Consider the following 15397-nt stretch of genomic DNA (forward strand, 5'->3'; position numbering starts at 1 on the left):
AGGAACTTCAACACATCTGTGTTTGTTCCTCCCAGTGGAATTTATTATCGGATGGGACACTTTCACATTTGTTAAAGAAATTCCTGATGAAATGCACCACTCTTCATTGGATATTCTCTGTTTCCTCTGTAAGTTCTATCTGGCAAGGGTCTCAGACTGCTGAGTGATCCTCAAGTATCAGTTGAATGAGAGTTTTATGAGCTACACCTAGACACATTATACTTCCTGGCAATTCTTCCAATGAATCACAGTCTAGCAACTGCATTTCTGTGATTAGTTTTTTTGGTAATTCCACTTGAAATCACTCTATATGCATACTCCCAGGTATTTAATAGATGTGACTGCTCCTTGTGATTGATTGGCAATTGTATAATCACGCAAGACATTTCTTTCTGCTTATTAGTGCACAGTACTTTTGTTGAGGGTCAACTGTCAGTCTCTACACAAAGTGTTTACCCCCTGACTTTGTGACTTCTCTGTGCACTCCACCATCATATGCAGACTGACTCATTGTGCTTCTGACATTATCCATGAGATCATTTTATAAATTGTGATCAGTAATGGTCCTATAAGACTCCCTTGGGCCTTGCCTCAAGTTGCTTTTCTATATGAAGATTACTTTCCGTTAAGATTGACATGATGTGTGCTATTTGCTGAGAACTCTTCAATCTAATGACAAAGCTAGTCTGATATTCTGTATTTTCTTTAAGTGACAGTGCAGAACTGCACTGAATGCCGTCCTGAATTCGAGGAACATGGTATTAATCTGGGACTGTTATCCACTACGTTCTGTGTCTGTTGGATGAGCTGTGGTTCACACGATTGCTGTTTGGAGAACCAATTTTCAGTCTCCAGAAAGGTCATAATATCTGGACATAAAATATTTTCCAAAATTCTACGACAGATTATTGTCAGTCATCTGGGTCTATAGTTGCGAGCATCTGTTTGATGATCCTTCTTGAAAATGAGAATGATCTGCACTTTTACCTGCAATCAATAGGAGTGCTTTGTTCCACCAGTGCCTATGGTAGGCTGCAGCTTGAAGAGGAGCAAGTCCTTTCTCAAACTGTGTAGCATCATGCAGGTAAGCAGTCAGATCCAGGTGACTTTTCTCAGTTGAGTGATTTCAGTTGATTTCTATCCCACAGTCACTTTTTTGTGTTTTTATAACAATTGAGAGAAAGAACTATTGACTGAGCTTTCTCAGTGACACACTGTCATTCTCCATTTCAGTGCCATTATGGTCACTGAATGTGTGGACAGATGGCTTTTCAGATCAGCAGATAGAATTTTACGTTTGAATTTGTAGGACACTTCACACATTATTCTCCTTATGCTAATTTTATTTCATTTGGTTTTTTGACATGATGCTTTGGATATGTTTAAATCTTTGTTTAATCTGTCTTTGTTTTCAGAGCAGCTTTCTAGCATAGCTATCTGAGTCACAGCAGGTCGTGCTCCTCCCTCACAACTTCACTCAGCACACATCTTTTAAAAGCACATTGTATAGTAATGCTGGAATTTGTACATTTATACTCAACATTTTCAGAGTTTTAGATATTGTTAGCATCCATTTATGTCGCTTTCTTAAGGGGAGCCGGAGGTGGTCAAATCCAAAAAATTAAGTTTTTTTTTTTTTTTTTTTTTTTTTGCTACCAAAAATTAATTGGAACATTCCTCTTTAATGTAAACTTCGAATTATTGTTCTACTCGCCCTAGAAGTGGAGTTATTACCATTTTCCCCCATGCCTGCAGAGGAAATGGGCGGCCGCTGAATGCATCTAACACCCTCTCGTGACTTCCTGGCGAACTGCTTGGGATTTTCTCGGCCTGTTACGCATACAGCGCCTTATGTTACGCATACAGCAAGTGTGCAAGGGTTGGCTACATTGTTTTCTGTGACAAATGAAGTGCTAAGAGCGTGGAACATCGTCTCTTTGCTGTTTACCATTTCGAATTAGTTCAGTGTTGCGCCTGTTGTTGGTAGTATTATACTTCTTGTGTAAAGCGTTGTTCTGGTTACGATGCCACGTTTTAGTAACCGTGTATATAAGAAGAGGAAGAACGTAGGGAAAAGAAAATTAACACTAATACAAAGTTGCGATACTACAATTACTGAAACAGTGCGTTCTTCTGCTAAGCAACACATGGCTGGCCATAGCCCTGTGACATCTTCTAGCAAGAAGCTGACTGGTGGAAGTGACAGATTTCGTGAATATGTTAGTGACAGTGATGATATTAACGAAGTACTGAATATTGGATTATTACCTTCTGTGCTGAAAGAAAGTGTTCTGTGCAAAATGTGTTCAAGTGTAGGAGTGGAACTAGAGATAACAAAGCACTTTGGTTTAGCTTGTGAGATGAAGATAATCTGCGCATGTTGCAAGCATCAAGTGACTTTCTACAGTTCACATGCCAGTCTCTTTGGTGAAAATGGACGATCTAGAGTGTTTGATGTGAATGTTCGACTTGTGTACGGTCTTCGATCCATTGGAAAAGGGTCTGCTGCTGGTAAACTGTTTTGTGGTATTATGAACTTGCCATCGCCTCCAAGCAAATTTAGGTACTACTGTGAACTGGTAGGATCCTCTGTTGAAGATGTGGCTTTGAAAACCATGAAGGAAGCAGTGGAGGAATCTGTAGAAATGAACGGTGGTTCTAGGGATTTGGTAGTGGCATTAGATGGTTCCTAGCAAAAGAGGGGTCATAAATCCCTGAATGGGGTTGTAACTGCTACTTGTGGTGATAGTGCAAAAGTGATAGATGTTGCAATATTATCAAAACATTGTAGGTGCAAAAATAAAATCAAAGGAGAGCACAGTGGAACCTGTGAGGCAAATTTTAGTGGATCAAGTGGAGCAATGGAAGTGGATGGAGTGAAACAAATTTTTGAACGTTCAGTTCCCAGATACAACTTTAGGTACAAATACTACCTTGGGGGTGGAGACTCCAAAGGTTTCAAGACTATAGAGGAACTGAAACCATATGGAAATGAATTTGTAGTTGAAAAGTTGGAATGCATTGGGCATGTGCAAAAGCGTATGGGTGCACGGCTTCGAAGGCTCAAACAAACTTTGGGTTCAAGTAAGCTCAGTGATGGAAAGACAATAGGAGGGAGAGGCAGGCTTACTGATGAGGTGATTGAACGTCTACAGAGATACTATGGGTATGCTATAAGGCAAAATACTAGTAATGTTAGTGACATGCGAAAAGCAGTGTGGGCATTGTTCCTTCATACTGCCTCTTTCAATGAATACCCTCAACACAGCCTGTGCCCAAAAGATTCCTGGTGCAAATATAATGCAAAAAAGGACTATGATCACAAACATGGTTTGCCAGCAGCTGTGATAAATGCAATAAAACCAATTTTTCATGACTTAGCACAGCCAGAATTGTTACACAAATGTCTACACGGAAAGACGCAGAATCCTAATGAGAGCGTAAACAATTTGATTTGGAAAGTGATTCCTAAAAGGGTGTTTGTAAGCATAAAAACACTGCACTTTGGCACTTATGATGCAATAGCAATCTATAACCAAGGGAACAGTGTGAAGTGTGAAGTTCTGAAGGCATTAGGATTTACAGCTGGGGTGAACACTGTACGAGCACTAAGAAATATTGACAGAGAAAGGGTAAGAGGAGCAGAAAGAAGAGAAAGGCATATGAAGTATGATGGAACAACAGGCCTGAAAAGAAGACAGAAGAGGAAGCTTTTGGAGGATGAAGAAGAAGACCCTGATAATCCATCCTATAGTGCAGGAATGTATTGAAAAAATTTGATAGCCATTTCCTGTAGATTAGAATTTTTCGAATATAAGGAACGTTTTCTCAAAATCCACTCAAGCTAGAGAGATGAAATTTTTATACAGCACTCCTAGTGGTCAAACTTACATTGTAACACAGCCATTTGGCAATATGTTCAGTAGTTTCATTTCAGTTTAATTATAAAGCAATTATTTGTAAAAAAATTTGGGTCATTAATAAAAAAAAATGGAAGGAAACTAGAAAAGATACTCCAAAATCCCTCTGTCATAACTGCAATACTTAACCACTCTATATGTAAAAAAAAATTCAAATTTTTCTATTTGGTAGTTTATTCATAAATGTTCCTCAAACTTAGTGATTTTAACACGGGCAGCATAGGCACCTCCGGCTCCCTTTAAATTATTTCAAGCAAATGCTTGATTGTTTGGATGAGAAAGCCACAGTAATCTACTGCTACAGACAACACCAAGTAGTGTTGTGTATCTGTTGTCCCTAGTGTCTATGGTTCTATAAATGCTTTTTTCCTTCCTTGCACAAATTCTGATTGGCAAAAGAAGACTGAACATGAAAACCACTTCTTCCACAAAAGTAAATAGTGAATGTGGGGAAATTTGCTGAGGAGATGTAATTGTGACCAGTTTATGAATCGGTCCTGGGTCATGATATAATCTCTATATGACCATGTAAGACTTAACTTATGCAGGCATGCAAACAGATCAGTGGTACAGCTATGCATACCAGGATGGCTCCTTCTTATGTGCCAACCTTTTTGTGGATTGCTAGGAGGGGGCTTTTCTGGGATCCATACGCCTTCAGCCCATCATTTGGTGTAGACACATTGATGACTTCTTTGCCATGTGGACTCATAGTGAGGCTGACTAGTTAAAATTCCTGGAATCTTTAAATACCTTCACCCATTTAAATTTCATGTGGTTCAGTTCTGAATCCCATACCACTTTCCTTGATGTTGAACTTGTCCTCACCTAAGGTCAGCTTCACACTTCTGTACACTTCAAACCTACTAACGAACAACAGTATGTACATTTTGACAGTTGCCATCCTTTCCATGTCAAACGTTCCCTCCCATGCAGTCTTGGCATTCGGGGCAAATGTATTTGTTTGGATGCAGATCCTTTACAGCAATAGACCACCATTCTCACCTCAGCCTTCACTGGACATAATTATGCCACAAGCCTAGTTAGAAAGTAGATTTCTGATGCCATCACATCCAGTTCTGATACTACTGATACACCCTAAAAACAACTTCAGAACTTATCACTCAGTCTTGAATGTATTAATCAGCTACTTCAACAAGGCCATGGCTTTCTAAATCTTGCCCTGCAATTAGATCCATTCTGTCTGAGATTTTGCCCACCACACCTAGAATAGCTTTCTGTCGCCCTCCCAATTTCCACAATATCCTTGTCAGACACTATGCTCCATCTGCATCCATCTCGCTACTCTATGGCTCCTAACCCTGTGTTGTGGCTCCTACCTCTGTGAGTGACCCTACTGCAAGACTTGCCCTATGTGCCCTCCTACCACCACTTATATCAGTCCTGTAACTGGAAAACTATATACTGTCAAAGGGAGACCCACCTGTGAAAAGACATATGTCGTATGCCAGTCATTATGTAACGTTGTTCGGCCTTTTACATCAGCATGACTACCAGCAAGTTATTGTTTAGGATGAATGGGCATAGGCAGAGGGTTCATACCAGCAACAAACAATATCCTATTGCAGAACATGCTCTACAACATGACAGTCATGACCTCAGTGCCTGTTTCAGCATACATGCTGTCTGGACTCTCCCACCAGACCCCAGTTTCTCAGAACTCCACAGGTGGGACCTAGTGCTACAACGTGTCCTTGGTTCTCGCCACCCACCTGGCCTTAATTTACATTATTTTCTTCTGCCTCAGCATTTCTTCACAGTAACTACTTCTTTTTTCGCTCCATTTTATTTTTCTATATTTTTTGTTTTCTGACTCGATTATTTTTCGCCGTCCCTCTCTCACCTCTGTTACGTACAATGCATGTAGTGTTTCACTCGTATAACTCGTTCACAATGTTTTAGCAATAATCTCTGCTTGCATATTACCCTGTCTTCCACCTTTAAGCTCTCAAGTTTTCAAATCTCGCCTGGTCCCTTCAACCCTTCCATACATTATATAGTAGAAATTGATTATTGATTATTTTCATTGTTATATCAGTTAATGCAGTGATTGATTGCTTTGTCTTTGATCTTCACAAGATGCAACAGTGGTAAAATAATGTTCCCAATGAACTGAGGAAGAGATTAGTCAATTGAGTAGAGGCAAATGGAGATTTAGTTGGGTCCAGTCAAGTGATCAGACTATCTGGTACTAGTGCAATTGTATTGGAAAACAAAAAAATCTACAACTTGTGAAGTGACATAAAGCAGCTAGGGCAGATTGCAGTTGGGAGGGGGGGGGGGGGGGGGGGCAGTGTTGTCAGCATGGCATGCAGCCAGTGAGGCTTAGCAAGGCTTTGCATGTCCCTGCAAAACAGGCAATATGGTAAGCATGCAGAGCATCAGAAAAATACAATTGTCTGCTGGCTAGCCCATATTACTTTGCATGCTGGAACATCAGTCATGAAGTTAGTACAATCAAAATATCACAGATGAGTCTCTCAAGTGTTTGGTCTGATAGTTCCAATAAACTGACAATAACATAATCATCAGAATGAGTGTGGTCTAAATTTAAAATAAATATTGATAGCAATATGTAGTGTGGATTGCCAATTAAATATGAGGATTTTATGTCCTTGCACAGTGGCAAGGGCACAGGAAGTAAGTAGCAGTTTTCAGTGACTTCTGCAAGACTTTATTGCACAATGGTTAACAATACATAACATCTTGTAGGACAATATTATAGGCTTATCTGGTCTGAACTATGCGTAGTGCTATGGCATGGGCATAGCTGGCACCTGGTAATGTTCGATACGCATCAGGTTCCCAGTGATGGATGCTTCGACATGTAGGGTGTTACTGTCATCTGGTGAGGCTGGCAACATCGGGAGCCCTGTGAGCTGGGAGCAGCATTGGTTGAGGGCAGTATTGCATTGGAGGATGGCGACGTCTGCAGACACCCAGCATTTGATGCTGCAGCAAGTGGGATGCAGTGGGGTCAAGCGAGGCTGGCAGTGTTGGTAGACCAATAAGCGGGGAATGGCAGGCAGCAATCTGGGACATGACAAGACCTATGGTGGAAGCTGGGAGGAAGGCATTCGACCAGCGGGGCTCTTGGTATGCAGTGATACTGACACACAAGTATGCTGGCATAGAGCTTATGAACCAGGGGCAATGTCAGCAGATGTTGGGAACCGATGGGAGTGATGGCTCAGCCAATAGCGGCCCCTGAGGGTGCCTCTTCCTCTGGCAAGACAGAGGATGAGGCTCTGACACGTGGGCCACATGTGGCTGGTGTAATTGCTCAGAGTAGAGAACCATCTGCCTACTGGTGGCCTCATCATGGCCTTTAAAGGCAGGTGGATTGATATGAGTGTAATCATGTGACCAATCACTGCTCTGTTTTTAATGTTGCACACTCAGGTGTGTCTAGCCATATGATCGTGGATGAAGGAAGTAGTTACACATTCACAGTGCCACTATTGCAGTGCAGATGCAGCATAGCAGAATATTTGTGCCTCCAATGAGGAAACACCTGTGGCCCAGCCACTAGACAATCCACAGGACGTAGGAATAATGCGGAAGGATATAACAGCCCCATTAGGGGCTTGCTACAGTATAGGACATAACACAAAACTGAGGGATTTATTCCATGGAAAGTACTGTGTTGGGTGTACTGACTGTAAAAGAGTGGTAAGCAAGTATAAATGCATAGGTTAAGGGTTTCATGTACTCCACTGAAGAGGGATGGGGGACCACATATGGTGGTAATACTTCCATGTGAAGCAGAGATAAACTGAACCAACAATTCATTTGTGAAAACTGTGTTTCACGTCTGTGTGTGTGTGTGTGTGTGTGTGTGTGTGTGTGTGTGTGTGTGTGTGTGTGTGTGTGTAAGGAGAGGGGGCAACAGGGTGTACACTTTGGGTGTATCCAGTATACTCTGTTTGTATCGTCACTAGGTAACTTTTGAAGGAGAGGGGGCAACAGGGGATGCACACTTTGGGTGTGTCCAGTATACGATGTCTGTACCGTCACTAGGAAACTTATTAAAAGGCAACTGCATATACAGCCACGTGTATGGTTTTGGCTGAAAAAAGGAAACTGCAGGGAAGAGATAAAAAGTAGGAATAAGTAACTTTTGAGGGTCAGTACCTACTCAGTGAAAATTTTACAAACGGTAGCACAAACTGGAGAAAACACTAATATAATGAAAGCCTCAAGGAAGAGCAAGAATGTGTGTTCAGAAAAACTGAGAATATTATTAGATAACTGTAGAATAACAAGAACTAACACTGATTAAAACAGAAGTTGGGCCATTACTGCTTAGGCCCATGTATATTAATTGCAACTGCAAAAAAAATGCACCACAATGTGGAGCCATGCAATATACCAGGAAGGAAAACTGGAATGGTTTTCTTATGCTCTTGTTTTCTATCTTCCTTTTTTATTTCCAGTGAAATATTTTTTCCTTGCTTCCAGTTTTATATTGTCTTTTCTTTTTTCAACTACTATTTTCCATTTGTTCTATTAATTGTTTCTTAGTAATTGAGCTTCAGCTGATGCCATGCAACCAGCTTCTTTGTTCACAGATCTCTGCTCTTATGTTGTAGCACACATGGACTGCACTGGCTGTAATGATACAGTATCTGAAGAGTACCTTGTAAATTTTGTGATCTTACATTGTTAACAGAGCTGAGATATGAACTGACAAGAGAAGTGAGAGCTACACAACTCTATGTTGGACAACTAGTTTCACGTCCTCAGGGACATTGAAAGAAAGACAAAAAGGAGTCTCCATTATGTGCAGCGTGAGCAGGTGTTTGCAAAATGCCAAGGTTAAGTTTGAGTCCCTCTGTAAGAAGTCAGTCATCTTGAGACTTAAAGCTGATGGTATTTCAAGGTCTTAATAACTGTTGGATAGCTTGTTACATAGTTCTTGCCTATGTGTCTTGTTGTCTTCTCTAATTCTCATCATTTGTCTTCTATCGTACATCCAAATAGAACATGTCAGTAATGTGTATTTTGGAGTGTAGTCTAAGTAATCTCCACTGTCACGGCAGCTTCTGTGGCTAGGTGGTCAACAAGTCCATTACCATGAATCCTGCTGTGTCATTTCTTCTTGCCAACAATACCAGTGGTAGAGTTTTTCACACTGCTGACAACAGAATTGCAAGAGCAGATGGTGAATTACTGAGATCAACATTCGAAGCTGTGACCATCTGCAAACGGAAGTGTAGTCTTATAGTATGTTTGCAAATTCCATGCTCAGGATGCTTGCCTCTATTGGTAATTTGAATAAATCAGTGTTTTGTAAACTTTGAATTTAAAAATTGCTCCAACTGTGCCAGTGGTTTTTGAAGCATTAGTAATAGACATTTTACTTCTGGATGATATCTGAATAACTGTGCCAAGATTTTATTATTTATGTGCGTATTGTGTCCTGAAAGAAAACCAGTTTTAATAACTACCTAAATAATTTTTGTGGGAATGTTATGTTAAAATCATTTAGTTGAGTTAGGCTTATAATATTCCTGAAAAATATCTTGAACATGTAAGTATGCTTGTAGTAATGGAAGCATAATCATGGTAATCCGTAATTGTCCAACTATCCATTTCGTGGTTAAATTTGAACCAATCAGTTTGAATTGAACTCTTTTTAAAAAGAAAATTTGCATGGTTAAGAGGCTCATGTGCTTCACCCAACAGTGCATTGGATGAGGGGGAATGACGACAGCTGCTGTGTGCATCACATATGGAGGCTAATAATAAACTGAGAGGAGTCTCTACTGCAGTGAGCAGTTTTGAAGTTTTCTCCCAATACCCAGGCACTAATGGTCGGCAGTTACAGCTGGCTGTCTTTTCCAGTCCCTGCAGCAAGATGATTCAATGAAATTATACCTTTACAAGGTAGTTTTTAGCTAGTTGGGAGCCTGAGATATTTGACAGCTGTCTTCACTAGTAAGTGTTATTGGCCTGGTAGAATTACCTAGGACAGAGTTACTTTGCTCCAAGGGTACATTACTGCAGAAGAGTTTGCTGAAGATATTTCCGATACATTTTATATGAACCATAGTTGCAGTAGTCAGTTGTAACATACAGCCTTGAAAAAACGTATTTTGTGTGTAAATACATTGCCTTTGAAAGGCAAATTTTACACAGAATGCTTAAAATACCACGATCAGCAAGAATAAGTGACGCTGAAGTAGAGCAGAGAATGCATGAAAAGCAAGAAATATTAACATTTAAAAGAAGAAAAACTGCATACATAGGACATATTTTATAGAACACCAAATATACACTTCTACAGTCAATAACAGGTCAGCTTGAGGATAAAAGAAGAAATGGTGAAGAAGACTCCCTGGGTTAAATAACATAAAGCACTGGACAGGATTATCAAGTGCAGACACAACTTCTACAAACTGTGTTTCATAGAGTAAAGATACAATGTGTGGTTGCCAACATCCATTAATGGGTAAGCCGAAGAAGGAGGAGGACATTGCATGTTGCAGAACTCTTCTCCGCTATAGGAAAATACTTTGCAGTTTAGTACTGCATGTGTTAAATATAAGGGTTGCCAAAACTGAACCATCAATAAGCACATACGTGTATTCTTGCTTGACTTGTACATTCTGGATGTATGATATGAGGGACAGAAAAGATAGCAAAAAGATGCAAAATCATGATGCGTGTGTTGACCTTAACTTCCGTGGCAAACATTGGGGGTGAAATGTTATTTGCATTGAATTGAGTGATGAACTTCCTCTTAACATTAATTAAGCAACAGAAGAAATGGTTAACAATGTTTTTCAAATAATGAAAGAGTGATTTTGTGCAAATGATCTCTCCCTTAGTTTGGGGGAGGGGAGATACCCTCCCCTTTTGCCACACCCCTCCTCCCTTGTCACCGACCCACCCACCTATCCTCTCCTCTCCCTGCCCATCCCCCCCCCCCCCACACACACAATACATGTATTTGTGTGTATGAAATTCTAGGCCACAAATAAAAATACACCATGAATGGTGTACAATGCAAAAGCTCGACTCCCTACATTTACAATAAAATATCCAAGTACCTGGGGTAACCTTGATAGAACTTTTATCTTTCAGAGGGCACGGAACAAAAACAGCAGAAAAATTGAAAACAAGGCACATCATCATCATCATCATCATCATCATCCAAAAGCTGTGGGGTACAACTTGGGGAGCATTGGTGTCTGTCATATGTTCTGCTCTGGGTCTTGCTTTCTCAGCTGTTGAATATTGTGTTCCAGTTTGGCTAAACAACTCACATGTATAAAAGATAGACATTCAGCTAAATAACACTATAAGAATGACTGCTGATGTTATAAAATCAACTCCTACAGAATAGCTACCAGTACTAAGCCGTATTTCACTCCCTCAACTGCAGCAGACATATGCTCTCATGAAAGAGTACATAAAAGAGTGTGTATAGTAAAAATCTACCTGTCCACCAAGGTATTGATGCAAAACATAACCAACTCCACTCTAGACGAGCGTCAACAAAAGCAGCAATCATCGCTGTGGAAGATGAATTCTACCTTACCAGTGTATTGACTCAGGAATGGACTGAACTACAAATTAATAATATGCCTTATATCACCCAAAAACCTAGGAGATTTGACTTGCCACAAACAACCTGGTCAATGCTAAGCAGAATTAGAAACCAACGTTGTAGATGTTTATATTTTGTACACAAATAAAGTAAGTTGCCGTCCACACTTTCTGGTTGTGGAGAACCATAGACCATCAGCACATCACAAAAGAATGCCCTACCAGATCATACAGTGATAGACTAGAGACTTCTTGTAGGCATCGCCACGCGGGATTAGCCGAGCGGTCTCAGGTGCTACAGTCATGGACTGTGCGGCTGGTCCCGGCGGAGGTTCGACTCCTCCCTCGGGCATGGGTGTGTGTGTTTGTCCTTAGGATAATTTACGTTAAGTAGTGTGTAAGCTTAGGGACTGATGACCTTAGCAGTTAAGTCCCATAAGATTTCACACACATTTGAATATCTTGTAGGCATCTCCAAAATGATAGATTACATAAATGATTTAGATGTATGTTTGTTTGTAATGCTGTATATTACATATTATGTTCTATGTTCTGTGTATTTTTCAGTATTTCAAAAAACCATGTTATAAGTAAATAAATGCTCTAAATGACTCCAGTGACTTGGGAGGGAGTTCAGCATGTAGTGAAAAACAATTCTTTGATAATGTACCTGATACTGTATGATACTTAACAGAGAGCAAAGCAAAATTTAAATCAAATCTGAAATCTTTTCTTCTAGACAACTCCTTCTACTCCACACTGACAGGATGTGCATCATAGTAGAAAAACAGGTTATTATTGCTGATAGATCCATGTTTCACTTGTAACATAAACAGTGAAGAAACAAATATGTTCATTTTCATTATATTTAGTATTTTGTAAATAGCTTAAATGCAGTCATATATACATAGCATGTAAATTGACTTGCTCCACATCCTATCAGTAGAAAATGCAAAAATGATTGCAAAAAGTGTACTAATTAGCTATGATATTGTAATGTTCTGTCCACATTAGGTTGTCTTTCATTAGTTACAAATGTAAGTATTTTGTAATGGATATTGCCTTGAAAAGAAGCAATACTTCCACTGAAGTTGAGAGTTCGTTGCAGCTCTACTGTTGAAAATGACTGTAGATGCAGGTGAATTTAATTGCGACTTGGATTCTGTGTGCTTGAAGGATGTTTGACTGTGTGAGGTGTCTTGCCTCTCTGCAGTCTTTTCCATAATGTAAATAATAGGCCAGTGTAATAGTAACGAGGTGTAATGTGTTTCTTGAAGCTCTTCATATTCTTCCTTACACTTGCTGTAGCCACCTTGGTTAAGGGATTGTAGAAGTTGATCCATCATATTCTTAGTGTTTATATTTTCTGCAATTTGATGTTGTTTTACTGGATGTTATTTGACTTACTTTTCCTCTTTCTTCCTTGTGTTCATTAAAGTATCCCTGTTATCTACTAACTTACCATATTTTTCTGATTTTATTTCTAATGCAGAAATGCTTTGCCTCTATAGCTGCTTTATTACTGCACTGAGTTACTTTGGATAATGAGATACTAGATTGTCAGGTATCTCTTATTGAGGGATACTTGTTGTAGTCGGTACTCTTGATCCTCCATCTGTTTGCTAGGTAGATTTAGAACAATTCTTCCACCAAGCCATGGAAAATCAAAACAACTGTTGGATGATCAAAACCCAAAAGACCTACTTTTACTTCCTAACTGATAGCTAGTGACAGCTTTTGTGATGCTAAGCTGAATTTGTCTGTAAAGTATGTCTGCAGATATTCTTGTTTGATATCTGTATTTCAGATGATCTAAATTTCAGGCTTCTAATGTAAAGTCACCACTGTGATCCTTGTGATCACATTCATAGGAAGTTTGGTGGGCATTAAAGTCCCTCACTACAAGTCGTAAGTAGCCAGGTTTTCATGGAAGATACCTGAATTCTGCACTTGGTAGAGGATCAATTGATAGCATTTGGACAGCCAATATGACCTGGGTGGATTTCGTGGATTGTATATGTATTACTGATGATCTGGTATGTATCATTCTGTTTGTATCTCTGAGTTGTGCCACTTCCATTTGAGAATTTCATAAGAAATATTCTCTGTAAAAAATATTCTCTTGCTACCCCTTTGTGTCTGGTGTCCCTCTCGCCTGGAAGTATTCTGTATCTAGGAAGAGAAAATTCTCAGCAGGCATTTGCCAAGTTTCATAAATAGCACTGACTGAAAATTTATGAGTCTTAGCATGTTGTATTAAAAGCATGTTTTCCAGTGTCACATTTTTTTTAATTTCTAGTTTCTCTCTTAATTTCCAGGTTACTATTCTTTGAATCAGAATATCATGATGCAGCAGAAAATGCCTCCACAGATACGCCTGCTGACAAAAATAAGTGTGATCCACCACAGAATAAGTCGGAGAGTTTGGAGAATTTATATCCTCCGTCGCAACCTTTGAGCGCTGAATACTCTCTTGTGGACTTGGACTTTGAAAAACCTGCCGCAGTTGCAGAACATATATCAGGTATGATTAAAAATAAAGTGTTGTATGCAGGAAGAACAGGATGGCTGCAAAGAGAAATTTTAAGTGAACCAAACATGGTATATGTACAAGGTGTACAACTTTGCTTCTGCTGTTTTTTCCTCAACTTTTGAGGCTTTAGAAAAACAAATTGGTTACACATGTATAATTCAAAGTACAAGGTGTGTTTTTTAAGTAAGTACCGTTTTGCCACACCGTGGCCGCAGCGCTGCGGTCGGCGTTCTGTGCATGTGCACTGGGTACCTGCGTCTGTTGTCTATGCACTGATGCCATTACAGTCTGATTCTTCCTTGTTTACATTGTGAACTTAGTGTTTAAGATGCCTCCAATAATCGTGAGTCCCGCTGACTGTGAAGTACGGGCAGTTATAAGATTTCTTAGTGCTAAAGGCCTAAAAGTGATCAACATTCATCGTGAAACCTTGAAACCTATGCAGTTTACAGAGAAAACATTATCAGTGATGGAATGGTAATAAAGTGGGTGAGAGCATTTAAAGATGGCCACACAAATGTGCATGATGAACAACGGAGTGGGCGTCCTTCAGTCGTTAATGAAAGTTTGATGCAGGAAGTGGACAATAAGGTGAGAGAAAACAGACGCTTTACGATTTCCTCCTTGCGGGATGACTTTCCTAATGTTTCTCGTAGTGTTTTGTATGGCATTATGACCGAGCACTTGAATTACCGAAAATTGTGCGCACGTTGGGTTCCGAAAATGTTGCCGGATGTGCACAAAACCAAACGTTTAGTCAGTGCATTGACTTTCCTTGATGAAACTACGGGCGATGAAACGGGTGGCCTACGTCACACCAGCATCAAAGCAACATCCATGGAATGGCGGCATTCAGATTCACCCAGAAAAGTGAAGTTTAAGCAATTTCTGCCCGGGAAATCACAGTTTTTTGGAACAGAAAAGGACTATTGCTTGTGGAATTTCTGCCTCGTAATGAGACAATCAATGCAGCAGTTTACTGTAAGACATTGTACAATCTGTGCTGTTCAGTTCAGCTTGTGGAATTTCTGCCTCATAATGAGACAATCAATGCAGCAGCTTACTATAAGACATTGTACAATCTGTGCTGTTCAATTCAGAACAAAAGACGTAGCATGTTGAGGAAGGGCATCGTTTTGCTGCAAGACAATGCCCATCTGCATGTGGCAAATCAGACCAAAGATCTCGTCACATTTTTGCAATGGGAAACCCTAGATCATCCCCTGTACAGCCCCAGTCTTGCACCCAGTGACTACCATCTATTCCTGCACTTGAAGAAACACCTGGGCGGTACAGTGGTGATGCAAAACAGTAGTGATGCAGTGGTTAACAAGTCAGGCGGCAGGCTTCTTGAGGAGGGTATTCAAAA

At 40.0% G+C, this 15397-nt stretch overlaps 1 protein-coding gene across 2 annotated transcripts in view; it reads left to right on the forward strand.

The window, feature by feature from the left end:
- LOC126175564 (islet cell autoantigen 1) overlaps nucleotides 1-15397 on the forward strand; it is a 51970-nt gene that overhangs the window by 17608 nt on the left and 18965 nt on the right. For both annotated transcript variants that reach the window (XM_049922419.1, XM_049922418.1), the window contains exon 7: nucleotides 13814-14019. In XM_049922419.1, coding sequence (XP_049778376.1) covers nucleotides 13814-14019 — 206 coding nt within the window. The remainder of the gene's footprint in view (nucleotides 1-13813; nucleotides 14020-15397) is intronic.

The sequence above is a fragment of the Schistocerca cancellata genome, chromosome 3 (genome assembly GCF_023864275.1).
Source record: "Schistocerca cancellata isolate TAMUIC-IGC-003103 chromosome 3, iqSchCanc2.1, whole genome shotgun sequence".
NCBI classification, from domain to species: Eukaryota; Metazoa; Arthropoda; class Insecta; order Orthoptera; family Acrididae; genus Schistocerca; species Schistocerca cancellata.